The sequence below is a fragment of the Solanum dulcamara genome, chromosome 11, assembly GCF_947179165.1.
Source record: "Solanum dulcamara chromosome 11, daSolDulc1.2, whole genome shotgun sequence".
Classification (NCBI taxonomy): domain Eukaryota; kingdom Viridiplantae; phylum Streptophyta; class Magnoliopsida; order Solanales; family Solanaceae; genus Solanum; species Solanum dulcamara.
In genome coordinates, this window is record NC_077247.1 from 51,547,992 (window position 1) to 51,574,495 (window position 26,504).

The 26,504-nt window shown below is 36.4% G+C and overlaps 4 protein-coding genes and 1 non-coding gene across 5 annotated transcripts; 4 read left to right on the forward strand and 1 right to left on the reverse strand.

Annotated features, from left to right (window-relative positions):
* The first annotated feature begins 1,932 nt into the window (after nt 1–1,932).
* LOC129873902 (DNA replication licensing factor MCM6) lies at nt 1,933–7,680 on the forward strand. Its single transcript, XM_055949089.1, has 18 exons — nt 1,933–2,078; nt 2,161–2,313; nt 2,381–2,506; nt 2,586–2,748; nt 3,132–3,325; nt 3,414–3,609; nt 3,803–3,880; nt 4,214–4,443; nt 4,527–4,641; nt 5,106–5,180; nt 5,274–5,414; nt 5,527–5,730; nt 5,818–5,979; nt 6,060–6,115; nt 6,250–6,389; nt 6,478–6,603; nt 6,885–7,015; nt 7,107–7,680. The coding sequence occupies exons 1-18, from the start codon at nt 1,996–1,998 to the stop codon at nt 7,236–7,238; spliced, it is 2,505 nt and encodes an 834-aa protein (XP_055805064.1). The 5' UTR covers nt 1,933–1,995; the 3' UTR covers nt 7,239–7,680.
* Nucleotides 7,681–8,520: 840 nt separating this feature from the next.
* On the forward strand, nt 8,521–14,070 carry LOC129873526 (uncharacterized). The gene is made up of 22 exons (XM_055948639.1): nt 8,521–8,721; nt 8,821–8,959; nt 9,405–9,484; nt 9,914–10,000; nt 10,131–10,181; nt 10,253–10,370; nt 10,452–10,508; nt 10,629–10,693; nt 10,781–10,864; nt 11,053–11,103; nt 11,218–11,280; nt 11,369–11,415; nt 11,560–11,629; nt 11,723–11,785; nt 12,075–12,164; nt 12,239–12,277; nt 12,387–12,614; nt 12,715–12,800; nt 12,915–12,963; nt 13,033–13,113; nt 13,198–13,291; nt 13,621–14,070. Exons 2-22 carry the CDS (start codon nt 8,842–8,844, stop codon nt 13,797–13,799), a joined length of 1,800 nt encoding a protein of 599 aa, XP_055804614.1. The 5' UTR covers nt 8,521–8,721; nt 8,821–8,841; the 3' UTR covers nt 13,800–14,070.
* Nucleotides 14,071–14,882: 812 nt separating this feature from the next.
* LOC129873931 (uncharacterized) lies at nt 14,883–20,630 on the forward strand. Its single transcript, XM_055949124.1, has 3 exons — nt 14,883–15,213; nt 16,469–16,738; nt 20,407–20,630. Exons 1-3 carry the CDS (start codon nt 15,006–15,008, stop codon nt 20,460–20,462), a joined length of 534 nt encoding a protein of 177 aa, XP_055805099.1. The 5' UTR covers nt 14,883–15,005; the 3' UTR covers nt 20,463–20,630.
* Nucleotides 20,631–21,440: 810 nt separating this feature from the next.
* On the forward strand, nt 21,441–21,512 carry TRNAQ-UUG (transfer RNA glutamine (anticodon UUG)). Its single transcript has one exon. It is a non-coding gene; the product is annotated as a tRNA-Gln (tRNA).
* Nucleotides 21,513–22,000: 488 nt separating this feature from the next.
* LOC129874676 (uncharacterized) lies at nt 22,001–26,334 on the reverse strand. Its single transcript, XM_055949999.1, has 7 exons — nt 25,955–26,334; nt 25,653–25,815; nt 25,024–25,224; nt 24,679–24,924; nt 22,948–23,095; nt 22,573–22,801; nt 22,001–22,479 (listed from the first exon to the last, which is right to left on the reverse strand). Exons 1-7 carry the CDS (start codon nt 26,259–26,261, stop codon nt 22,139–22,141), a joined length of 1,635 nt encoding a protein of 544 aa, XP_055805974.1. The 5' UTR covers nt 26,262–26,334; the 3' UTR covers nt 22,001–22,138.
* Nucleotides 26,335–26,504: the final 170 nt, after the last annotated feature.

Below are 26,504 nucleotides of genomic sequence, written 5' to 3' on the forward strand. Positions count from 1 at the left end.
CTTTATATTTTATATTTATATTAGAATTTTAATTAATTTAATTGATCATATAAAGTAAATTTATATTAAAATTTTAATTAATTCAATTGATCATTTAAAGCTAATTAAACAAAATTTTATTAGAATTTTTTCCCATAATAAAAATTCAATTTCAATAACTTTAACTAAAAATAAAATAATCTTATTCATTCGACAATAATCCTCGATCAAATAAATTTGTTTCTGTATATCTCACTTTATGTATAGTCCTCCTTCCGTGCATTAATTCTATACAACTGCTAGCACAGATCACATCCACATAGATTTTTCGTGGCTCTTCAAAAGAAAAGGACAAAGACGATTTTTAGTAGTATTAATCAGGAAAATGGTTCATTTAATATCTTGTTCTTTTTCCATTAATCTTCAATAGAGCTCTTTTAACTAAAATTAAAGTGTAAATTGGGGTATTTTTCTCCAATTTTTTGGACATGTTGAGTTGCTCAATTAATTGTAGAGGCAAATACAGAACATTTTTATTCGGTTTGAAAAGTGACTATTTATTATGTTGTTTTTTGAAGACGTTGCTATTGATAATATATTATTGCACATGTATTCATTTTCATCTTGCCGTTTAAACTATATTCAAATTTTTAAAATTATTTAATTGATAGTTAATATTAACAAACTTCAGGCAAAAAAACATAAATATGAGTAACGTAAAGTAGAATCACCACCAATAGCGAAAGAGGAGTAGGTTAAGCTGAAGATCATTTATATATATATATATATATACCTGAAGTTTAATTATGTACACCTCCTAAGAAAATATTTATATCAGTCCAAATTCTAAAAAATTATTTTGGTGAACATTTTTAATAAATAAGTATTGATTTTAACGATAAAAATACCATCTATAGTAATATATAGCAATATTATAAAAAATTTGATATGTATTAAAAGTGAATAATGAATGCAATATAAATGTATTATAAGTGTTTTAAAATATATTATGCCTGTTTGATAAGAAATTGATATAATATATTATAAGTATATTAAAGTGTGTGATAAATGTATTATCCATAATAAAACTTGTATTATATGTGCTTTATAAATTATTTTGATAATATGTTTTAAAATTGTATCATAAGTATCCGGTGAAAAAATTATTGTTACTATAAATGATAAATATTTTCTTAATATATTTATATTTATGTAAATTTCCCTATCAACTTAGGCCATAAATTATAGTGAAAATTTCATAAATAGCTGCTATAACAATCTTAATAGACTGAAATAGCTACGGTTTAGATAATTACAGTCCGTAACTATAGTTATAACAACTCTTTGTATAATTCGCATATTCATTAGTATAATTCGATGCGGATATACAAATCCGTTTGTATAATTCGCATATACATTAGTATAATTCGATGCAAATATACAAATCTGTTGGTATAATTCGCTGGCAATATACAAATATGGTAAGTATATACAAATTCTGTATTTATATATTTTAGAAAAATTTTAAAACTTATACAAATCAAATGTATCAATATTATAATTATATACATGGTAGAGTAAGCATGTACAAAATTTGATTTTATTCAATTAGAAAATTCTAAATTTATACAATTGAGAGCTTAATTATACAAATTCTGAATAACTATAGCTATTTATATTAATTATTAGAAAATATTTGCCGTAAATAGAAATTAACTGAAACTATAGCTATGTATATTAATTAAGTAGTATATATTTGGTAATTCGTGTCATTTTCCCTAAATTATACGGTATTTTTGGGCTTTGCGTTTACGGCTGGATTGGACTTTGGAAACCTAATAGGGCCCAAAAGCCCATATGACGCGAGTGGGTGCAGGATTGATTTGGCGGGAACCCGAGAGCGGCGGCTATATACTTTTCCCGCCAGACCCCTCATCGTCTCCATATCTGTTTTGTCTTTCTCTGTAACTTTCATTTGTTTGTTGATCTTTCTTTGAGATATCAGAAGATCAAAAAATGGACAGCTATGGCGGCGGCGGGTACTTCGTCGACGAGAAAGCCATTCGGGTCGAAAACATCTTCTTGGAGTTCCTCAAGAGGTTTCTTTCAATTTTTCTTCTTACAATATGTATTGAACAATTTCTCTCCTTTTTATTTCTGGATCTAACATTGTGTTGTCAGTTTTCGAGTCGATGCGAACTCGCGTGAGCCATTTTACGAGTCGGAGATAGAAGCCATGAGACCCAATGAGTCCAACACTATGTTCATTGATTTCTCCCACGTTATGCGCTTTAACGATATCCTCCAAAAGGCCATCTCCGATGAGTTTCTCAGGTATTTTTTTAATTTCCTATCTTGAAGTAAAAGAAAAAAATACTCAAACTTTGAATTTCCTTTGTAGATTCGAATCCTATCTGAAAAATGCTTGCAAGAGATTCGTGATGGAATTGAAGCCCACTTTCATCACAGATGATAATCCTAACAAGGACATCAACGTCGCCTTTTACAATCTCCCCCTGATTAAGAGGTTCACTTCATTATAACCCTACTACCTTTTATGTGCTTCTAAATAATCACCATTAGCTAACTTGGGGAATTGGGTCCAGATTGAGAGAATTGACTACCTCAGAGATAGGGAAATTGGTGTCCGTAACTGGAGTGGTAACTCGTACCAGTGAGGTCCGACCAGAGCTTCTGCAGGGAACCTTCAAATGCTTGGACTGTGGAACTGTGATCAAAAATGTTGAACAACAATTCAAATATACCGAGGTTTAGTTTCCTGTTCATTCATCTGTCAATAAGATGCCATTTTTATTGTTTTTGTTGTTGTTGATTCATGGTTGTGTAGTATTTGGCCTTGTTAGTTGTAGATGTATTCCTTTTTGTTTTCTAATGCAAAACATAATGGGAACTTATGTCATGCTATGATAAAGAAAAGCAACCATTGTGTAAACCAATACCACAGTTTAAAAGCTCACAATTAACAACACCACAAAGTTAGATATTCCCAGAGGTGATCAAGAATAGGCTTTGTGACCACACATTGGTTTATCTAGTGATTACTCCTCCATGTGTACCATTTTTACTACATGTTATTGTCTTTTGAATGTTTTTTCACCTTTTCTTTAATCTTTTTTGCTATGTCTTTGTAGCCCATAATTTGCATGAATGCAACATGTCAAAACAAAGCAAGGTGGGCATTACTTAGACAAGAGAGCAAATTTGCAGACTGGCAGAGGGTCCGAATGCAGGAGACCTCCAAAGAGATACCAGCGGGGTCCCTTCCAAGATCACTTGATGTCATTCTGCGCCATGACATTGTGGAACAAGCCAGGGCAGGTGACACGTAAGCACAATCACTTTATACCATTAGAGTAACCTAGTATTTGACTCGTATATGTTGCATTATCATTGGTGTGCCTACTCTGTTGCAGGGTCATATTTACTGGTACCGTTGTGGTGATACCTGACATACTTGCACTTGCCTCTCCTGGGGAGAGAGCTGAATGTCGCCGTGATGCATCTCAGCGGAAGAATGCCACTGGCGCGCAAGAAGGTGTGAAGGGTCTTCGGGCCTTGGGCGTCAGGGACCTCTCATATCGGTTAGCCTTTATTGCCAACTCGGTTCAGGTTTGTGACACTTTGGAATTAGTTAACTTCTATTTCTGACTGGGACCCGATAAAGGAACATCTCCTGTTGATTCCTTAATTTAAACCCCTTTGAAGTTGAACGAATATACTATTTGTTTGGAAATGCAGTCCCTTCTTCTAATCTTTACTCTACATCGTACATACTGATATTGTATTCATCTCTGTTCCCCAGATATGTGATGGCCGGAGGGACAATGACATCAGAAATAGGAGGAGAGATGTTGATGAAGATGAGAGTCCCCAGTTCATGGTTGGTCTTTCATTTGACCTTTTCACTTTTCATCAAAAGGAAAACATAACTAGAGTATCTGGCATATATTTCAGTGTGCATAGCTTCACATTTTTTTTTATGGCTCATAAAATCAATCACAATCGGGTAGCTTCGTGCTCTAGAAATTGGGATATTTATCAACACACACTTGGTCGGTCAGGTTCTTCCTTGTGAATAAGAGGCTATGAACGTAGTCCATGAGTATGTAACAATTGCATTGCAGTATGCCAGCTCCTTCTCTTGTAGTAATGTGCTTGTCGAAGTTTTAATATACTCAACCGACTCAGTTTTGGTCAATTACTCCATTGGCAGGCTGAAGAGTTAGAAGACATCCAACGAATGAGGAAAATTCCGGATTTTTTCAATAAGCTTGTTGAGAGTGTTGCTCCAACTGTTTTTGGTCACGCAGATATCAAGAGGGCAATACTGCTCATGCTTTTGGGTGGTGTTCACAAGTTTACTCATGAAGGCATTAATTTAAGAGGGGACATCAATGTTTGCATTGTTGGCGATCCTAGCTGTGCAAAATCTCAGTTCCTCAAGTGTGCTTTCTTCTCTTCTTTCTAGTTTCTTCAACTTGTCTCCTAGCAAATGACTAACTTCTGCTACTTCATCTATTGCCTAGATACACAGCAGGTCTGGTTCCTCGATCTGTCTATACATCAGGGAAATCCTCGTCTGCTGCTGGGTTGACAGCAACAGTGGCCAAAGAACCAGAAACTGGAGAATTCTGTATTGAGGTAGTATGCGACTTTTTCTCCACTTCGTCACAAAAAGGGGCAATTTTTTGAACCGAGTATAAAATAAGTGAGATGCATTGGGAAGTCTAAAAAGATGTCATCTGCGATGACACTGAACCAATTGCCTGTGACTATCTTATCTGCACTTTTAAGTGCATGAAGCTCATCTATATTCTGATGTTGGCGTGATGAGACTATTGATTTCCTAGAATCCAAGCTATTATATAGTGGATTTATCTCACTCTACAGTTAATCAATGTGAATACCCTTTTTTGGGGGTGCGTGGGGGGTGGATAAGAAGTCATTGTAAATTAATCTGGAAATGAGTTAAATTTCTCTAGAAAACTCAGTTGAATTAATTCTTCTTCTGTTTTTCTTTTCCTTATTTGGATTTCTTTTCAGTATATTTTTATCATCTTAAATTCCATCCCATATTCTTAAAATTTTGCTTTATGCTTTTTTAGGCTGGTGCACTGATGCTTGCAGACAATGGTATCTGTTGTATTGATGAGTTTGACAAAATGGATGTTAGAGATCAGGTATTTACTCTTCATTCTGTCTCATTTCTTCAGTACTTCTGTTTACTTTCAGCAAGTTTAGCTCTGATACTGGAGATGTCTGCCATCTTCAAGGTTGCCATTCATGAAGCAATGGAACAGCAGACAATAAGTATAACTAAAGCTGGTATACAAGCAACATTGAACGCCCGGACTTCAATTTTAGCTGCAGCCAACCCCACTGGTGGGCGATATGATAAGACCAAACCTCTGAAGGTGACTATTATTCTTGCTACTAATGCTTCCTCCTGATGCCGGGGTTTGTCTTCATTCATACATGTTTCATTTGTCATGTCTATTTGTCTAATAATGGTGTTCTCTTGTACAGTATAATGTTGCACTACCTCCTGCCATTCTTTCAAGGTTTGATCTGGTATATGTTATGATTGATGACCCTGATGATCAAACAGACTATAATATTGCTCATCACATAGTGAGAGTTCACCAAAAGCGGGAAAATCCAGTTGACCCTCCTTTTAGCACTGCACAAGTGAAGCGATACATAATGTATGCTAAAACACTGAAACCTAAGGTCTGTGATGCACCTTTGTCTATCAAGGTTGTAGTAGATTCTGCTATCTGCTTGCTGTTGTATTGAAAAGAAATTTGTATTACCCAGCTATCTGCAGAAGCTAGAGAGCTGTTGGTTGATTCATATGTTGCTTTACGTCGAGATGACACTTCACCGGGTAGTAGAGTTGCCTACCGCATGACTGTAAGACAGCTGGAGGCATTGATCAGACTTTCGGAGGCTATTGCTCGATGTCATTTAGATGTTCAGGTGCGAGACATGCTGAATTTTCATGTTGGTTATTTAGTAAATCATTGTATATATGCACTCAACTGCATATTTTGGGATAGGTGCAACCACGTCATGTACAAATTGCAAGGAAATTGTTGAAGACGTCGATAATCAGGTATAAAGAAATGCATAGTAGCTCACAGTGAAATTTAGAAAAGATGTAAAACTGGATGTATGCACCAAATGGTTATGAGCAAAAATATACATGCAATTTACGTAGACAACTGGACAATTCAACTTTTTATGCAGTGTGGAGTCAAGTGAAATTGATCTATCAGAGTTCCAAAATGAGAATCCCGAGGACAGTGTTGGTGATACTGAAAATGGTACTGGTCAAGGGGGAAACCAACCATCTGAAGCTCCGGCTGAGTCAGTATCTGGGAATGCAGGTATGCAATATTCAATTGGTTGTTTTTTAGGATCTTATTTTCATTATGCAGAGACTTATTGTATCTTGATTTGGTTACCCATGTGTAGAAAATGGTGCTGGAACTACAAGCAAGCAAGGAAAGAAACTAATCATTACTGATGAATATTTCCAGAGAGTCACCCGTGCTCTTATTTTGCGATTGAGGCAGCATGAAGAGACTGTAATGCAAGACGGTAAGTCAGCGTATACAAATTTACAGAATGTTTTGCTTAGAGTTGTTAGCAGAAGTTGAATTGAAATTCTATAATGCTTTGTTTCAGTGACATTAAATTTTTAGTGTGACATGATATAAGGGGAAATAATGAAAAGGGAAACAACAAATAGGACCAGTAGGATCAAGTAATACAAGCTCGGAAAACATTAATTTGCTAGGAGAGAATTCAGTTATAATCCAAGTGAAGACATTTTTCTTTTGTTGAATGTGAAATGCTCATAACCATTTACACACCTGCAGGGTCTGGATTAGCTGGAATGAGGCAGAAAGATCTTATACAGTGGTACGTGAGTCAGCAGAATGATAAGAATAGCTACAGCTCCATGGATGAGGCAGCAGCGGAAGTCACGAAAGTGAAAGCTATTATAGAGGTAACACTTGGATATTTATGCATTACAATTGTCTTGATTAATATATTTCCTATGCTCAACTGATATTTGGACCATATGTATGTTGTGACAGAGCTTGATACGAAGAGAAGGCCATTTGATAGTTGTAGATGATGGTAGACAAGCAGGCGAGGAAAGTGGAAGGCAATCAGCATCCAGAAATGACCGGATTTTGGCAGTGGCTCCCAATTATGTTGTAGATTGATTTGGAATTCCTGTGAACAGGACAGAAAATCTGGGGCTCTATAAGCTCAATGGCAACGGTGTAAAGCAATAGGATGGGGGAGTTGTGTTTTCTATTGTGAAAGCTGAGAAATCTTACACCCTTTGTGGAATTGTTCTACTATAGGAGGCTAACTTGTTTAAGTTAAACTGATTATTGTACTTGTGAAGTTATCAAGTCTTATCTGTACTAGTATTAGTATTTATGTTTGTTTATGCTCTATACGAAGTGTCAACTGAGGAATTAGTTTTCTGGATTAATGAAGCTGAAAAGATGCATTTTTAATTCTAGATATTTCAAATTCTAGCCAACTCATGAGTCATGAAATTGTTGCCTATGTCCTTTTAGTTAGTTTGATTTTTGAGGAATAGAAATTTAAGGAGCACACTTTATTTGAAGTGGCTTAAATGAAGATTGGTCTCAAGATGATGAGAAGAGATTTTTAATTACTAATATATAATTAGTGTCCTAGTCATTTTTAATTAGGACTGGTGGAAAGACTTGTCTATAAGTTTTCTGTTACGAACTCAAGAGAATGCTACTTTTGAAAATCAGTCAATACTTTAATAGTTGGTACCGAAATCAAACAAAAACGAGTAAAATAAACCGAAAGTGGAGCGTGATTATTGCAATAGATTTACCACTTAGAATTCTCCACTTAACAAGAGACATAAATATTGTCAATTTCAGTTTGCTGACTTGGAGCTGACGAACCTATCTGAAAAGTTTTGGATAACATAGGATATTCTTCAACTAATTTTATTATACAATGCTATTCCTTTCGGTTTCTTTTACGTATTAAAAATTAACTTTCTATTTTAACAAATCAAAACAATTTTTTTTTTCAATATTGTCTTTTGTGTTAAGCGAGTGTTTGGTCATAAAATTTGAAAATCCATCGTCAAAAATATCTGTTTGATTATAGATTTTGAATTAAATTTCAAAAATTTATCATCAGTTTTTTTTTATTTTTCAAAAGGGTCTAGACACTTTCACTCATAAAACTTTAAATATTTTAAAAGTAAAATACATATTTAAACACAATTTCAAATTTCAAAAATCGTAATTTAAAAATCTCAAATTTCAAAATCTAGAACAAACAAGAGTTAAAGTATTAACACTTGTCAAATTTATTGAAATTAACGATTTCTCAAGAACGTGCCTAGTCAATAGAGAATATAGGATTAGGTAAAAGTAAGAATAAATAAATAAATAATAATATTTCAAAGGAAAGAAATATTAATCGTAATATTCCATTTTTAAGTTGTGGAAAAAAGAGGGACTAGGGGAATCCTCTCTTTCGCCCTGACATTTTAATACATAAAGCCGCCATCGCTTCATATTTCATACCTAACAAAGTTTCCACCATCATTCTCTCCTACCAGTCTTTCTTCATCTTTCCTTCATATCTCAGCAAAGTTTGCTGTGTGGTGCGGCTGGTAATCTCAAATCCATCTTTAGTAAGGTACAGCTAATTGCTATGTATATATTGTCTGTACATTCTAAGTCAATGCATTTTGTTCTCGAGAAAACAGTTGCTAAATAGTGTTATTATTCATCGTAGGATTGACGAAGGGAATCAGACATGAAGTATGTGTTGGTTACTGGAGGAGTGGTTAGCGGCCTCGGTAAAGGAGTCACCGCTAGCAGTATCGGTCTCATTCTCAAGTCCTGCGGTCTTCGCGTTACTTCCATTAAGATAGGTTCGTCTCTGCTGATTCTTTCTATATATATACTCTTCCTGTAACAGAGTGATTTTCTCTCGTCAGTAGTACCCTATGTATGTATGTGAATGGGAATTTACCCGTGTAAAATTTATTATTATTGTTATTTTTTCAATTTTCAGACGTAAACTTGAACTACTATTTGTGCAAAAAGAAAGAAGCCAAGAAACTTAAATAAGTTTTCCTCGTGTTAGGGAGCATTGCTTTTCTGTATCTTCTTTTCTGGTTAAGTTTCAAGCATTTTCTTGATCAGAAACCATTTACTACTCGACCCCCAATTGTATTTGTTCCTTTCTTTTGTGTTTGTTATTTATAATTTTTGACAAGCATATGCTCTTTTTCGTTTGTTTGATACTCTATTAAGTTATATTAACTTTCATCCTGTGTATCTGTCCTCTTTTTTCACTTGACTTCCCGTGTTCAGATCCTTACTTGAACACCGATGCTGGAACAATGTCTCCATTTGAGCATGGAGAAGTATTTGTCTTGGATGATGGTGGAGAGGTTAGCCAGTAATCTTTCATATTATCAATTCATTAATTCTTGTTTCTGTGCGGAAAAGATTTTGTTTCATCTTCCCTCTAGACATCTGTGTAGGTGAGGTGGAGTGGTCAGAGCTGGAACAAGTTCTTCAAACTTTGAACTTATTAACCTGATTTGTTGCAGTATAGACTTTCTAGACTTAAGCTAAACATGTTACTAAATTATTTGATGGTGGCTCAATGCCCTGATAGTGTTACCCATAGCTCTTGTTCTTCGTTGAGGGGAAAAACTTCCTGAGTGAACAAATTTGGTGGGAAGTTGCTCTGTTTTATTGTTATTGTGTCAACTTCCAGAGTAGAGACAAACATTATTGATCTAACACTCAGGAAAGTTGAAGTGGAATTTTTTGTGTTGATGCCGATCATGGCTTTATTTTCCTTGCTTTTGTAGGTGGACCTAGACCTTGGTAACTATGAGCGCTTTCTGGATATTAAGTTGACACGTGACAACAATATAACTACTGGAAAAATTTACCAGGTATGTTGTCAAAAATATGAATTTTTTTCCTACGAGATTATGGATTCATGCTTCTTCCTCAAATGCATGTAATGAAATCCATAAATGCAAAATGTTAAGCTTGAGAAACTGCTTGAATTTTCATTTTCAGTCTGTTCTTGATAAGGAGAGAAAAGGAGATTATTTGGGGAAGACTGTTCAGGTTTGTCGCCCTTCCAGAGTACATTTTCATCTACCTTTAGTCACGCTCTTACTATCTGCCCACTTGTTTAGGTTGTCCCTCACATTACAGATGCCATTCAAGAGTGGATTGAACGTGTGGCTGTCATACCAGTTGATGGAGAGGATAGTCCAGCTGATGTTTGTGTCATAGAACTGGGTGGAACTATAGGTATGGTCAAATGATGTTTGACAGTGGGTATAATAAGTTGTTTGTGGATCCGTTTTCTCTAAGTAACTGATCCTTGTGCAGGAGATATTGAGTCTATGCCATTTATTGAAGCTTTAGGACAATTCTCATATCGTGTAGGTAAGGTTGCAAGTTCGAGTTTAAAGTGTGACATCACATATGAAATTTGTGCCCTAGGAAATGCAATTGTTAACCTTAGTGCTTTAATGAATCAACATTTTTCAATTTTTTGCTTCTTAGGTGATGGAAATTTTTGCTTGATACATGTCAGCCTTGTGCCCGTCTTGAATGTAGTTGGTGAGCAGGTAGCTTCTGATCCTTATGTATTTACATGAATCTTTCCTGTTAAAGTAACTAGTTAGTTGAGTGCCTAAGCTCTTTTTAATATTCAGAAAACAAAGCCAACCCAACACAGCGTAAGGGGTTTGAGAAGCCTGGGACTGACTCCAAATATTTTAGCCTGCCGGAGCACAACGGTCTCTCTCTCTTTCTCTCTGTCTCTCTCTCTCTCTCTCTCTATGTGTGTGTGTGTTTATATATATATATATATATACTATATTTCTCTCTCTGTGTGTATGTCTTTTCATCATCTTTCTATCCATGTTATTTATGTATATGTTTAGGTTTGTCAAGTTCAGCTTTTGAAGTTCATTTTCTTATTCAGGGACTTGATGACAATGTGAAGGAGAAACTTTCCCGTTTTTGCCATGTTCCGGTATTGTTTTTTTCTTTTATACAATCTATGTCTTCATACACCTAAAATCTTATATCTAGTCACCTAATGTTTATGATTCCATGGTGCTGAAGTTCTGTGTACCTTGGTTTCCAGTTAGATAACATCATCAGTCTTTACGATGCTTCAAACATTTGGCGTGTTCCTTTGATTTTAAGAGTGAGTAGTGTTTGTACTTTTATTTTGATGTATTTGCATAAACTCACTGTGAGTTTTAAGAAAAAAATACTTTTCTTCGTTGGACCAGGATCAGAAGGCCCATGAAGCAATTCTGAAAGTCCTGAACCTTAAAGGGTTAGCCTGATGAACTCCACTTGAAATGTCTTTTGTTTGTGCTATGTACATTGACGGCCTGTAGTCGTCAATCTTCAGCTTTCAGTATCATCATTTTGTGACATTTCGTGTATGGTAACGTATTTTGGTTTTTGTCATTCATAGAGTTGCTCGGGAGCCTGTCTTTGGAGAATGGGCATCTCGGACTGAACTTTGTGACAGGCTACATGAGCCAGTAGGTCCTAGGACATATATATTAATTCTCTTTTCCTTTTGGAGTTTATCTCTCATATTTTCTAAAACCTTTCATAATTTGCCATCCATACAGGTTAGAGTTGCCATGGTGGGAAAGTACACCGGACTTTCAGATTCGTATCTCTCAGTACTGAAGGTGATATCTCATCTAGACTCCTCGAGTCAAATCTAGATCAACTGGCACTTTTTAACTTGCACCTATCTACTCATGTGATTGTTGTTGGGTTTATATGGTTAGCCCCTCAAATACTTTCAAGCACAGGATAAACAACACCTTGAAACACTTTCTTTTGCTCTAATGCCCTTTTCATTTTGATCTCGTTACTTCTTTTAGGCAATTGTTGTTGTCTGACTTATTTTAAATTCATATACTTTCTCTCCTTGAGTTAATAACCTTCTGTTTGATATATTATTTGTCCTTTCAGGCTCTTTTGCATTCCTCTGTAGCTTGCCGCAGGAAACTCTTTGTAGATTGGGTTCCAGCCAGTGACCTTGAAGATGAAACTGCCAAAGAGGTATTTTAGGTCCATATTTGTTTCATTGCTTTATATCTTGTATGTCGAAAGCTAACTGTTATTTCCAATTGCAGAATCCTGAAAATTATACAAGTTCGTGGAATTTGCTGAAGGTTTGTATAGTCTGATTCCTCAACATTATATGATAGCCGAGCTTACTCATTGGTACCCTACTTAATCTTATGTACGCTTGTGACATCTGACGGAGTCATCTGTTAATAGGGGGCGGATGCTGTACTAGTTCCTGGAGGATTTGGTGATAGAGGCGTGGAGGGTAAAATACTTGCTGCCAAATATGCCCGTGAAAACAGGATTCCTTACCTTGGCATATGTCTAGGCATGCAAATTGCTGTTATCGAGTATGCTAGATCCATTCTTGGGTTGCAAGATGCAAACAGTACAGAGTTTGATCCCAACACTCTGAATCCTTGTGTAATTTTTATGCCAGAGGTTAAGTTCTGATACTTCATACTTCATACTTCATCATGAATTTCCTGTGTTTTAGGTCTCGTTTTAGTAGCGGCTATATTAATCTGTAGACCATGTTCAGGGTTCAAAAACACATATGGGTGGTACCATGCGTCTTGGATCAAGAAGAACGTATTTTCAAGTCAGAGATTCTAAATCAGCAAAACTGTAAGTACTTCCTTTCCTCCAACCTAACTGCATCGGCTATATCTTGATCTGAAGCCATTCTGGAGGACTTCTCCTATTTATATTACCAAGTGACTAAACTATATCTTTTCTCAGCTTTGGCAACCGGAGCTTTGTAGATGAGAGGCACCGTCATAGATATGAGGTTCAACACTTTTTTTTTAACTTTAAATTTGGAACTATGCATGCTAAAAACTTATTGTGCTATGTATAGGTAAATCCTGATATGGTGCAGCAATTTGAAGATGCTGGCCTTTCTTTCACCGGCAAAGATGAAAGTGGTCGCCGCATGGAGGTGAACCTTTATATAATTAAATTGTGAAGTCATGATAGATACTCATAGTGTTGTTCTTGGTTTAATTCTCTATTTCTTCTACAGATTGTTGAGCTGCCTAATCATCCTTACTTTATTGGCGTTCAATTTCATCCTGAATTTAAATCAAGGCCAGGAAAACCGTCTGCTGTGTTCTTAGGTATCCCCCCCTGCTTTATCCTTCTGCTCATAGCCAGCTTTGATAACTCATGCTTGCTTTGGAACTTTGGAAGTAGCATTTTAACATTTGGACTTGCATTTTACATTATATGTGGTTCGCTTCTAGTTGATCCAAAAAAGTCTATGTATACATCTTAGATTATTTATTTTGTAGACATAAAACTAAAGATTGGTACTTTGAAGGAATTAAGTGAATGAAGTTCTCTTTCTAACCGTGAAGTTCAACAGCGAATGTTATGAGTAGTCTTCCTTGTGTTATTTTGAATCTAATGCTCCTCTTTATGATCTTATTCCCATTTCTCTGAACAGGGCTTATAGCAGCGGCATGTGGGCAGCTTGATTCTCTTTTGAAGAAGGGTGGAGCACCGACTCATGGACTTAGCAATGGTACATCAGGTGAAAAATTGCATCGAATTGGAAATGGAACGACTCTTTCCAATGGATCTTTAGATGGGATTTATCGCAATGGGAATGGTGTACATGTCTAAGGAAACAGTAAAACACTATTCGAGTCGATGGCCTTGTGTTCTTTTTAACAATCAAATTTTGCTAGTGCCTTTCTTCCAGTTGATATGTATAGGTTTAACAGCTTCTCTTGTTTAGGTTATCTAGGTATAGAGCTAATTCCGGTCTTTCTTACGGAACTATAGCGGCAGCAAGTTAATTTGGGCTTTTATTTTGAACGATGAAAAGAACTCTTTGAATTGAATTTCCTTTATGAATACTACTCCAACATGAAACTTGTGATTGGTAGTGAAAGATGGATTGCTCATTGAGACCTAATTCAATCTTATTGGAGTTCTCGATATAGTTTTTTCACAGAGTTTTATTATAACATCTATAGCCGCTTACAATTTACATGGATTGTTTCTTTAGACCTACATAAATATAGTGTACCATAAAGTATACATTTATGTATTAAATTCTTAACAATATTTTGTTAAGAGGCAACAGGAGAAGCCAACAGTTTTGTTTGATTTTCCATATACAACTTTAAAACAACACAACAAATTTGAGGCTGGAAACTTAGATTCTGGCTCTCAAAATTACTGTTCTTCCAAACAAAATGTTACCATGATGTGTTGGGAGTAATATTTAAGTTTTATCAAGTGTTCTATGACGTTCAGGCTTAACAGATTTTCTCACTAGGCTTCTACATTACATCTCAGCTGCTTTTGGTTTGGTGAGCCCTATTTACTATCTGGGGCAATGTCTGGTTTTTTGGAGTTCTTTGTGACCCAATCTTCTTGAATTTGATGAATCAACAAGTCTGAATCGCCAATTACTAACAATTCTTAAATGTTTATATCAATAACCATTATTTCTTTCGTTCAAAACTTCTAAATTAAAGAGTATTATATATTTTCAATTAATACAGTAAAATTCATTTTTTTTTTAATTTTCTTACATTTCGTATCAAGTCAAAATTAAACAAACAAATTAAAATAAATAAAATAATAATTAATAGCGAAATAAGATAAGTTATATTAGTTTATCTTAAAATAAAATAATAAAAATAATAAAAAATTAAACTTTCTACTAGTATAATTGAGTAATTTATTTATTATTTTGGGTGGGACCTGTGAAGGTAAATCTACGGTTAGGAGCAGAGCACCTGAGTGGTTAATGGCTTGGGGGGGATAGATATTAGCGCTGATTCGTGTGAAAGACGACTTCACAGGAAAGTGAGGAGGATGTCGCTCGGAATTTCGCTTCGATGGCAACTTCCGTCCGTTTTCAGGAGCACTAGACCCTCGGCAGCTCAGTTACCCACAACCGATGTTTATCTCTCTCTCCCTACGGCTCATTCCGGTCATCCTCTTCAATGCTCTACCATTCCCACTAGTTCAATTGCTACCGGTAACCGGACTGGACGGTTGAGATCCATCCGTTGTCTATCTGGTAAAACGGATTTCCCTTCTTAATTTCGCATGATGATATATACGTTAAGTATAGGGTTTTCAATCATTCTGTGTTTATTTCTTCTACTGCAAATGTATTAGTACGAGTTTTTTCACGGTGTTGGAAGTAATTGCTTTCTGTTACTTGAATTAGTTGCATAGTAATGCATTTTCTAGTACTAGTAAGTTATAAGTATCAGTTTATTGTCTTATCTAAATCATGATTCTTAAGCAGAATTCGGTATCGTTTCGTTTAACTGAAAAACGATTCTTTCGATTCAAATAGCTGTCTAAAGGGGCAGCCCGGTGCACTTAAGCTCCCGCTATGCGCAGGGTCCGGGGAAGGGCCCGACCACAAGTGTCTGTTGTACGCAGTCTTACCTTGCATTTCTGCCCGAGGCTGTTTCCAAGGCTTGAACCTGTCCTGGTCACATGGCAGCAACTTTACCAGTTACTCCAAGGCTCCCCTTCATTTAAATAGCTGTCTGTGATGTAGTAATTCTTATCCTTAATGCAAACAAAGTAAATAGCTTAGTAAGTAAGTCAACCATTATTATAAGCATCTATTATCGTAGGCTGAGATCCCAAGTAGAAATACTTGGCCAGTTAAGACTTAAGTTCTGACCAGTTCTGCAAGTTGGGGAGCTTAGTCTCATAATTGGAGAGAGATGAAAAGTTTTGTGCAAAGTATATTAAATATGAATAAGTTTGTTAATAATCTCTTTGTTGGTAGAAGCTCACTTAGAATGGAAGACCCTTAATTGCTAGCGGAGGCAATTAGTAAGGCAAGACTTAGAGGGAAAAAGATCATATTCGAGTCAAGTCCTCTCTGTTGGCATTCTTTGTAGGTTATTTAGAAGAGTTGTGATGGCAAGGATGGACTTGTTGAAAAAGAAACCTTTGGTGAATGACATCCTGTCAATCAGGCTTTTGAGGAACGGATGCTTACTTGATGGTTTTGAGTAAAGAACATATAAATTTACAATCTTTCAATTTATGCTTACAAAAGAGTGTCAGAGAAATCTCCCCCCAACCTTTTGGCTGCTCCAGGTTGTGTGCTTCTATGTTCTTGTGATTTTATGGTATACTGGGTGTCCTTTTGCTCATTTTGCGTTTATTTATCATTGTATATTCATATATTTCTCTCTTATTATGCTTGGAATGTATCAACTCATTTTCTCTATATTCTTCATATTTGTTAGCTTCATGAATTAAGAATTGCTGACATGTGTTTGATAACCTTCATGCTCATGAAGCTCTGGATCCTAACTTGAAGTCTACGCTGGATAAGGTTGTCACATCACAAAAAATCATGTTGTTCATGAAGGGAACCAAGGAATTTCCACAATGCGGATTCTCAAATACAGTGGTTCAGATATTAAAAGCACTAAATGCACCCTTCGAGACAATAAATATCCTTGAAAATGAAGCACTTCGTCAAGGATTGAAGGAGTATTCCAGTTGGCCAACCTTTCCACAACTCTACATTGATGGAGAGTTCTTTGGTGGCTGTGACATTGTTGTAGGTAGGTAAACAAATTTATACTTCGATATGCATAATAACTTTTTTTGAACGTGCATTCACCTTGACTCTTTATGTGTACCTGCTACCTCCCACCAACATAGGTACAAGTAACTTTGCCCATTAAAGCTAAGTCAGATGGGAAGAAATCAACTAGTGTCTTTTGTGTTTTCCTGGATTCTAACCTTGGTCCCCAAGAAGGAATTTTTGTGTTTCCTTTTATGTTATGTTAAGAAACTTGAAGGTGTAGTACATAGTTCTTACTTTCTTGGTTGTTTACTATTTTGATGAACTACTGTCAAGTTGAAATTTTGTTCATAATATGGTGAATTATCATAGCTCTTGAAATTTGGGATTGAGCACTTTGTTGCTGAGAAGATCTGGCATAACTACCCTAAATAATTTGGACAGAATGTAAGAATTCTCTGCACTCTATAGTCAATTCAACCTCCTACACCACATAGTTCACCTTGTTGATCATGTCTTCTCTTCCCCAACATTCAACTGCTAAGCTGATCCTTTTTCCATTCACACATCCTTTGAAGTCTTTAACTGGTTTTTTTAATACCAAGAAATCTGTCTGGATCCAACCCTTAGGACCAACTGCAGCCTTTGAAATTTGGGGATGGTGGGCCCACCTTTAACTGGTTTCTCTTTTCAATTCTTTTAAAATGTGATGGTTAAAAATATCTTTGCTACCTCTTGAGTCTTGCATTTAGACTACTAACCCTATCGTACTTTTATCAAATTGCTCTTATTGTCAAGTTCCTCAATGTAAGGTAAGGTCCCAAAGTAGTAATCTCTCTAGGTTGACTCTAAATGAGGACACAATGAAGGGATTGTATCCCAAAGTTCCTGAAATCTGTTAACTGCCTTTCTAATTAGGAAGGTTTCCATAGGCATTCAAGAATTGTCTAGATATGACCCGATTCATTGCATACATCTAAAGAAAACATATTCTCGATATCTTTGGCTACCTCAGTGTAAAAAAGGCGTTGACTGATTTTACTGGGCATGCACATGTAGTAGCCGCTGCCGGCTGCTCTACGTATTCTCCCTTTTTTGTTTGACTATCTTGAGTTATTACAAGTTCCATGCTATTATCCACCCAAAGAAGTCTACTTTTATGGCAGATTTTATCTTCCAGATGAACTTCCACGGATGTTGAACATCTTCCATCCTGCCTCTATAGTGTACACCAATTAAATGGAAAAGGATTTCACTGGGAAGACTATCTTTTCCATCTGTCAAGATCAGTATGTTAAGTTCCAAGTTATGACTTAGATCAGTGTATTAAGTTCCAAGATTATTAATTAGAAAGAACCTGCAACCTGAACACGAGTTGTTTGACCATTTTGATCCCTAATCACTGCAATCTATGAGGAATCTCAAACACTCAGCAGCAGTTCTGATTTATGAGAGTGATACTTGAGCGATTCTAGATTTAGGATGTGGGAAAATCTGAACTAATCAGGTAACTGTTCCTTTGGTGAATAAAATTGGTAAGTATTGTCGTAATAGTAATGGTTAGTTTTTTCAGTATACAATTGCTAGAATTATGAATTTAAAGTTAATCACTCCTGGAGTTCTCCTTCTTTCTCTAGTACTCGGCCATCAATATATATAATTTCAATCGAATCGTTTCGCGCATGTGCATTGGCCATTCTATTAGAAACAAACGTGTGTAGCTGTCTCCTTTTCTCATCACCAACTCGTATTTTTTGCCTGCATCACACCTTCTATACTACTGGTGATTTTTTTTTTTTCAACTTTTCCTAGAATTGCTTCTTTTGAAGGGGAGCCTTGGAGTAACTGGTAAAGTTGCTGCCATGTGACCAGGAGGTCACGGGTTCAAGCCTTGGAAACAGCCTCTGGCAGAAATGCAAGGCAAGGCTGCGTACAATAGACCCTTGTGGTCAGGCCCTTCCCTGGACCCCGCGCATAGCGGGAGCTTTAGTGCACCGGGCTGCCCTTTTGCTTCTTTAGATATCCTCCTCCTCAATATTGTCCCTCCTGTCTCTTTCCCTTCCAGAATTTTTAGTTCCTAAAGCAAGGTTTCTATGTTGATCTCCATTCTACTAAACCCTTCTCCCTATTCCATCTTTTTAATCACCCTTCAATGTTAATATTTGTTGGCCAATCTTATATTTTGACCTGCCTATATCAAGATAGTTATCTGTCATGCTTTGAATGTCTCTAAATTTAGTTATGACATCATACTTTGACTATTGCAATCACATATTCTCGAAGTAGAAAGGAAGTTAGGGCCAGATGCATGCCTCGACAGTTAAGTTGGGCTGGAAAATAATTTCGCAGCTTAAATCATCTCATAGCGAACTGTCAACTGCTAACAATGAAGAGAACATACGAAAATTTGAGGATTGTAAAAAGAACAAAAGAGATGCTGAAAACTAACAGCATCATCATAGAATCGTGGATCATGCCTATCTTGCTCGGACTCTTCAATAATGTTGAGGGATACGTGTTGGATCCTCCAAAACTAGTGCCATTTTGGAGGATCCGACACGGATGCGGCAACATTTTTGGAGAGTCTGAACAACATAGGATCATGCAGTCCTACCAAAATTCGACGGTCTGACCAATCCATTGATTCTACTCATGATCCTACTAGAAAAGATTCCACCATGCAATTGGTCTATTTCCTCGATTGGAGGGACAATTGTACTGTCCGAATTGTAATCCTGAAAACATCACTTGGTTTAAGGCCTTGGATTGGACATCAAATACAAGAATTTTACTCTACAATGGCCACACAGATAGGTCTAGTAGCAGGTTTGGTGCATGAAGTTCCGATGGTTGTGACCTTGACCCATTCTTGCTGTCCATCAGCAAGGTTGCATTTACGCATGAGTTGAATGTCTGCTTTATGGCGGTTATTAATTCTTGGGTCACAAGAATTTGCCAATGAACGATAGTACCTTACATTGGGTTATTACCTTCCAATTGTAGTCATCCTCATTGAAAATGTAAATGACTATGCTTGCCACTTGTTACTAGATAGTAGATTGTTACTCCCTAGATCAAATGATCAGTTCACCTGGATTTAAGCTACTCTTAGAAAATTTAATGGAGAATATATGTATCATGAACAAGACTTTATATTCTACTCCGTCCATTTCAATGTATATGGCACTCTTTCCATTTTGAGGACATTCTAAAACGTTTGACATTCTTCCACCAATGTTATTACTTTATACGTCTTTTACAATAACATCCCCAGTGAAATCCCACTAGGTGGGGTTTGAGGAGGGTAGAGTGTAGGCAGACTTTACCACTACCTCATTGAGGTAGAGAGTCTGTTTCTAAAAGACCCTCGGCTCAATTTAACTATTCAAATCTTAAACTTTGATGTGATCCGTACAAAAATTTCCGAACACAATTACTGATATTATACCTAAGTTAAAGAAACACCCTAAACTCCATATCTAGTACTGTCAATTCAAGTTTGTGAGCAGATGCTAGATAAGCCATAAACTTCACACCTCTAATGTGTCTAGGTATTTTAACCTTGTAGTTTTTTGGAATTTACTCCATCTTTTCATCTCGAAGACAATTTTGAGCACTTGATGCGGCTGATGTCATCATCGTTTGTGTCAATTTTTGATTCAAACTGATTGGAGTCTAACAAGTTGCATTGTTGTATTATTACAGAAGCATACAAGAGCGGAGAGTTGCAAGAATTGCTAGAGAGGACATTGTGCTCCTGATGGATTCAGATGTAATAAACCCATTATTGAATTGTATGAATTATCAGGTGTCTGCTATCCTTAATGCAGATGATAAGAATATTCTGTTATGTTTATTTCCTCTTCAAGGACTGGACGTCAAGACATAAATACATCTTGGAAAATGCGGTTTTCAATTGCATCTACTAAGTAATCATTGTAGAGTGCATGAGAGGCGAAGTATTGTGATATCTTTAGGGCATAAATTGACGGATCAAGAAAGGGATCATTAGAGTAACGGTAAAGTTGTATAAGTCACGGGTTTGAATGGTGGAATCAGACCACTGGTGCTTGGTTATGGTAGAATGCTTACACTACACCCCTCGGAGTGCGGCCCTTCCCCGGACATTGCTGCATTGCATTGATAGGAACAAACATTTCTTATTTTAGAACTTCAATTCTTGAATGTTTTTGGATTTGATTGAGTAGACCTGTCGCTTTTACACGTTGCTTAGCCTAATAGAGCGCCAGCTCGCATTACAAGTTCTTCGGCGGAAAGGGGAATTAACACAACAATTTAAAATTACAAACTAACTCCAATTCAATTTCCCTGCATTTATGAAGAAATGGGAAATAACTACTAGTCCTCACTGCGAAAGTCATGTAATTGCAAGGCAATTGAAGCTCCTAAAAGATGTACTCAAGATATTTGAGACAGCGGGGAAACCAATTGCCAAACCATAATATATAATCCCAACTTATCTGAAAAATTACATTACCTATCAGCTTTAACAAAGATGCAGAAAATTGAGACAGTCGTAACCAATATTAGAACAACACATTACTGTTTACAAATTTGATATGACCACGATGGTGTTGAACACAACATTTTTGTTTGGATTGAGAACAGAAGTGAAAAATTTCCACACAAATTTACTTGAAGCCTGAAGTTTAAGGATATTTCCCCGAGAATTTATTGTAAGAATTATTAGAAACTAAAGTTAGAATAAAGCAACAATTGGTTCTATGGTGTAGTGGTTAGCACTCTGGACTTTGAATCCAGCGACCTGGGTTCGACTCCCGGTAGGACCTTAATTTTTTCTACTCTTTTTTCCCCGGATAATTCTTAGTAGGCCGTGTGATTTACTCTTTTCCTGAGTTAATTCACCGCCTTGGAATATTCCAATACTTGTTCAAAAGTTTCAAGAAATTTTGATAGTTTTCACAAATTATATGATTTTAATATTTATAAGAAAACATAAAACTTAAAAAATTCAAATTGCATGTCCAAGTAAAATTTCAACTTCTGTTCAAGCTAATTTCTAAGTCATGTCCAAACAGGCCCTAAGGCTTAGATACTTTAAATTAGATTCAATGTGGGGTAGGAGTTATTTTGAGAAGGGTATATCAGCAGAAACCCTAATGATTTGTTGAATATTAGAATGAATAAATAAATCCAACTGAAGCAAAATTGATAATGAGGATTCATATATTGGACTCCAACTACTTTAGAATGTGGCACAGCTTTCGATAATGTTGGTAATTATAAATTCAGTAAAATCTGTCAGGCCATTGGGAAATACAACAACTTTTCCACCATGCATTCCACAAATCATCAGCTCAATTTGTGTACAATCATTTGAAAACAATAGCTGAATGCCAAAATAAAATCAGCCTAACTAGGAGAAATCTCCCAATGAACGTAGACAGCAATATATCTAGATTAATGGAATGGTGAGCACAGATTTTTTCTTCGAACTACAGAAAGAGTGTAGCTGATTGTCATTAAATGTCCCGAAACCAGAAAGACGGATGCCATATGCTTCCATTCTGTGTACATCTCGTGGAATAGGCGACTGCCAAAGTCCATCCCACCATGCAGGAGGAAGAATTGGAGTACGAGCACATTGCTTTGATTGGTTGTGGCAGCTTAACGTACCAGCAAATCGGTTCCACACATGCCCCCAACCAATCTGATTCTTTAGACCTTCTGCAAGCAAGTTACTCTGGAAGCTACTGAAGAAGGTGAAGTTTGATCCAGCAGAGGATCTATCTTCTTCTGAGAAAGATATATTTCAGTGAGAAACTTAAAAAGAGGCATATTCACCAACAGACAGAAACTAAACCATTGTGTAAGAAGTTACAAAAGTACCAAGGCTGTTAGCTGCAGCCAACGCTGCAACCAGCTGAGCAAACGTGGTCCCAACACGCCGGTGAGCCCCAGAGATAACCGCATGTTTTGCACGTGAAGCAAGAAAGAAATCGACAAATGCCACCCATCTTGGAGCTGTACCCCAATCCTTTGTTCTAAAATCTTGAGTACGGAAATTTGAGTTGCCAGATATATTTCCTTTGAAGCGTTTGAAATCAAAGTGAAGGACCTAGCAAAAACAAATAAAAGAATGTCAATAACCCAGTTCCATCAGATTGTTGAAGTCGAGCACTACAGATCGAATCACTCATAACTAGTGATTCCTGTTATGTTAAAAGATTATGAAGCAATACAGAATTGGCAAAAGCAGCTTACTTCTGCAAACTGATGCAAGTCTGGAGCAATATCTTTGACCAGAGAAGGATTATCTGAAACTAAAACTACTATAGGCTTGGACATTAGTTTTAGATTTTCCACAGATTTTCTGATGCAAGAAAAGGCTGCTTGAACTGCTTTAATGGACCTGAGAAAATATACAGGATGAATATTGATAATTAATTATGGAGTAAGGGTTCATGTTAATTCTCCCTGACAGTCTACTGAAAAATGTATAATGCAAAAACTGAAAATATACACAACATCAACCATCCCAGTGCTACATGTATGATTCAGATTCATTGGAAAGGAAGAGCACCAAATCTTTTTTCTACAACCTCTGTTACAAAAATGCATCATTGTAATAGATTGCAAGTGTTCCAAGGCAAGATAAACTAATTTCATGTAGAAAATTTCTCTTTATTTCACTTCTTTCTGATTGACCAAAAAAAAAAAAAACAGGAAGAACCCCATACAAGTCAGTGAATTATTGACCTCATCTAACCAAAGTGAGGTCATATTACCTAGATCCTGAGGTCTTGAAAAGTCACACATTGCATAAGGTTTGGATAGATGACAAGCATCGCCATTCAAAATGAAAAGAAAATTTTGGAACAATAACTTAAACAAGGAAAGCAATAAGAAAATCAACAATCCTCTCTTGAGCTCCAATTGTTGCTGGAGAAGAAACTAATGTTTTGTTTAAGGGACAAAAGAAATTATCACACAGAAATGAAGGGAAGTTCTTTTCTTTTCTTTTTTCGGTCTGGAAAATAATTGACCCTCATTTTCTTGCTCTTACATCATCCAAACCAAACAATGGAAGTGTTTTTCTCAAACTCTCTCAGTTCCATTCTTTTCTTTTCCCTTCACTAATTTCCAAACACTGCATCATAAAAGATAATCTACAGTGGAGATTATCAAAAAAAGATTATCTACTGTAAATTACACACTAATATCAGAAACAAAGCACCGGAGGTTAAATATGTTTGTTCATTCATGCATTGTGAAAGACAAGGGAAGAAGATATAGAACTACGTTCTATAATAGCCTGGTGGTCCAAATGGACTTCATGGACAGAACTGAACAGGAGCTTCTAGGATTAACAACTAGCTTCAAATTTGGAGCTTAAATGTCTTAGGCAACTAGTATTCCGGTATTGAGAATGGTATGATCATGAGCTTGTGCACTTTTTGACTCATTTCTCCTGGATTTAATAGATCCAACAAATTTGCTTTATATCATCATAAAAAGTGAGATAGTCTATCTCAGATTAAAGATGAAAGGATCAAATATCAAATGCACATTCATTTGGAGAATTCAAAAAGAAAAATTCACTGACAAAAGAAAATGATGGGGAGGCGAAAAAGACGAAAGGAATTCACGGGACTAAAGTGGCAAGAGAGGACTGCAGAATTTAATAAGAAGGTAAGGCCAAATATCTTTTTCCTCCAATTCATGTTTCCTTGAGTTAGTTTAGGAATTTGATTTGAGTGCACTCGGTCGCTACAAAAACAAGGGGATGTTTGTGGAAATTACTACAGAATACTGATAAGAAACCAAGCCAACTATTCAACTTATTCACATTGTCACAACTGAACTGAAGACTTTGTTACTTCAGCTACTAGTTACCAGATACCTTCAAACTTCAGAGAGTGTTCTTTCTTTTTTTAAGAAATCAGAATAATAATTTATTATATGTAGAAGGCAAGAACAATCCAGTTACACTACCTATTCATAAGCATCCGCATGTGTAGAGCAATATCAGGGTCAGCACCACCTCTTAATGCCCAGTTCACAGCATGTTGAATATTCTCTGATGGAGATATGAGAAGTCTCATTAGCTCCCCAAATACGTTAGGCCTATGGTGAAGGTCATCTGGTTTCCCAAATAAATCAGAAGCAGCTATCCTCATCTCATCATGTACATTCTTCAAGAAAAATTGAGCAGACACAGCATCCGTGGTATTCTGGAACCTGTCCCAACGAAGTCAGTCATCGAAATAATTACTCTTTTATTGTCAAATTTTAGGAAGAGTGGAGAGAACATGGATCATGAATGATATTCTCATTTACCAGATAATAGGTTGTTCCCAGACCCTCCAATTGCTACACAGGACATTAGTTCGTGCTGGCTTCTGGAAATCATCAATTCTGATAACAAGATGCCTCCCATATTTGGTCAGACAACCATTCTGTCTCCAAAGGTGCTTGATTTCTTTCAATGTGAAGGTAAGATTGGAGTAAGAGATGAAATCCTCAAAAGGAAATCTACCCCTGAAGTTTTGAAAATGCAAAAATTAGACAATAAAGAAGATATTTCTGGAGTACTAGGCCAGTAAATGAGCTATGAATGATCAGTACTTATTTATTAGTGTGAAGAAAAAGACCTTCACCTATACAATGCATACATATGTGTACATTTGTGTGTGTTTAATAGTTTCTCACTAATGAAGCAAAATTTGCATTTATACTAAGACATGTTATTCTACTTGAAGGAGATAAAAAAGATTTTTGAAAGCATGACTGCAAAAAGGACCAGTTATTCACTGCATAGAGGCAGTACTATAGCGGGTTGCTTCCAAGTGGACTGAAATAGTTCGATGTCAAAACTAGGAGGGAAATAAACAACAAATATGGAATTCGAAACCAAACATGTACAACAAACAGTACAAATAGAAAGGCTTGAGAGAGAACCAATATGCCTGGATTGCCCAATTATCAACGACCGGTTCAACATCACGCTCAGTGCTCCGGCAGTTAAGATTTTGTACATCTCATTACCAAAACCTGCTTCTGACGCTTTGCCCAACACAAAACCATGTCTGCAGAACTTCTCCGGCGGAAGCGCTCGAACTCTGGAAGCACCTGAAAAGCAGCAAGCGATTCCTTAATTTTCCGAACATATAACAGTTATTCCGTCAATTTTATGGAAAAATGAGTACAACGTTGGTTCACAAAGCGAATAGAAAACAATAAAATGACATGAAATGTAGTTTAGTAGTACCATTTATAGCAAAGTGACTTTCGATGATTTTCCTCACTCTGTAACTTTCCTCCGAAAACCCGGGGCTAAACACCTCACCCATCTCCTCCACGGTTGTGCATGTTTTGAGTGGTTGAGCATCGGAGTGGAGATTTGTATCAGCTGGCTTATCATCCACGTTTTCAGAGGTGGTGATTGGAAGCTGAGTGGACGGATCGACGGACCTCAAAGTTAGGATCAACAGTCCGAAGACTGTGAAAGCTGCAGTAGCGACGAGTGCACGGCGGAGAGATAGTCGCCTCCGGCGAGATCCCACCTGCAACCTCATTTCTTCACAGTGTGAATACTCCTCCCGTCCCGTGGCCAGCTTTTTAGCCTTTTAACATTTTCAGGATCCAATCTTTGGTTTCCTTTTTTCTTTTACTTATCACGCGCAACGTCACATATTGGATTTGCAATGAAGTCATGATTTTAAGAGGCTATTTGGCAAGTGGTTAAAAATTGATTATTTTTTAGAAATATTTTTATTAAAATTGATTTTAAAAAAAAAGTGTTTTTGAAAAAAGTAATT

Excerpts from the sequence above, each read along its gene's own strand:
- LOC129873902 (XM_055949089.1), top strand. The coding sequence starts at position 1,996 with ATGGACAGCTATGGCGGCGGCGGGTACTTCGTCGACGAGAAAGCCATT. Across the intron at positions 2,314-2,380 it reads ATCTCCGATGAGTTTCTCAG|ATTCGAATCCTATCTGAAAA; the intron begins GTATTTTTTTAA and ends TTTCCTTTGTAG. Across the intron at positions 7,016-7,106 it reads AAGTGAAAGCTATTATAGAG|AGCTTGATACGAAGAGAAGG; the intron begins GTAACACTTGGA and ends ATGTTGTGACAG.
- LOC129873526 (XM_055948639.1), top strand. The coding sequence starts at position 8,842 with ATGAAGTATGTGTTGGTTACTGGAGGAGTGGTTAGCGGCCTCGGTAAA. Across the intron at positions 10,509-10,628 it reads ACAATTCTCATATCGTGTAG|GTGATGGAAATTTTTGCTTG; the intron begins GTAAGGTTGCAA and ends TTTGCTTCTTAG. Across the intron at positions 13,292-13,620 it reads ACCGTCTGCTGTGTTCTTAG|GGCTTATAGCAGCGGCATGT; the intron begins GTATCCCCCCCT and ends TTCTCTGAACAG.
- LOC129873931 (XM_055949124.1), top strand. The coding sequence starts at position 15,006 with ATGTCGCTCGGAATTTCGCTTCGATGGCAACTTCCGTCCGTTTTCAGG. Across the intron at positions 15,214-16,468 it reads ATCCATCCGTTGTCTATCTG|CTCTGGATCCTAACTTGAAG; the intron begins GTAAAACGGATT and ends ATGCTCATGAAG. Across the intron at positions 16,739-20,406 it reads TGGCTGTGACATTGTTGTAG|AAGCATACAAGAGCGGAGAG; the intron begins GTAGGTAAACAA and ends GTATTATTACAG.
- LOC129874676 (XM_055949999.1), bottom strand. The coding sequence starts at position 26,261 with ATGAGGTTGCAGGTGGGATCTCGCCGGAGGCGACTATCTCTCCGCCGT. Across the intron at positions 24,925-25,023 it reads TGGGAACAACCTATTATCTG|GTTCCAGAATACCACGGATG; the intron begins GTAAATGAGAAT and ends TCGTTGGGACAG. Across the intron at positions 22,480-22,572 it reads GGCTGCAGCTAACAGCCTTG|AAGAAGATAGATCCTCTGCT; the intron begins GTACTTTTGTAA and ends TATCTTTCTCAG.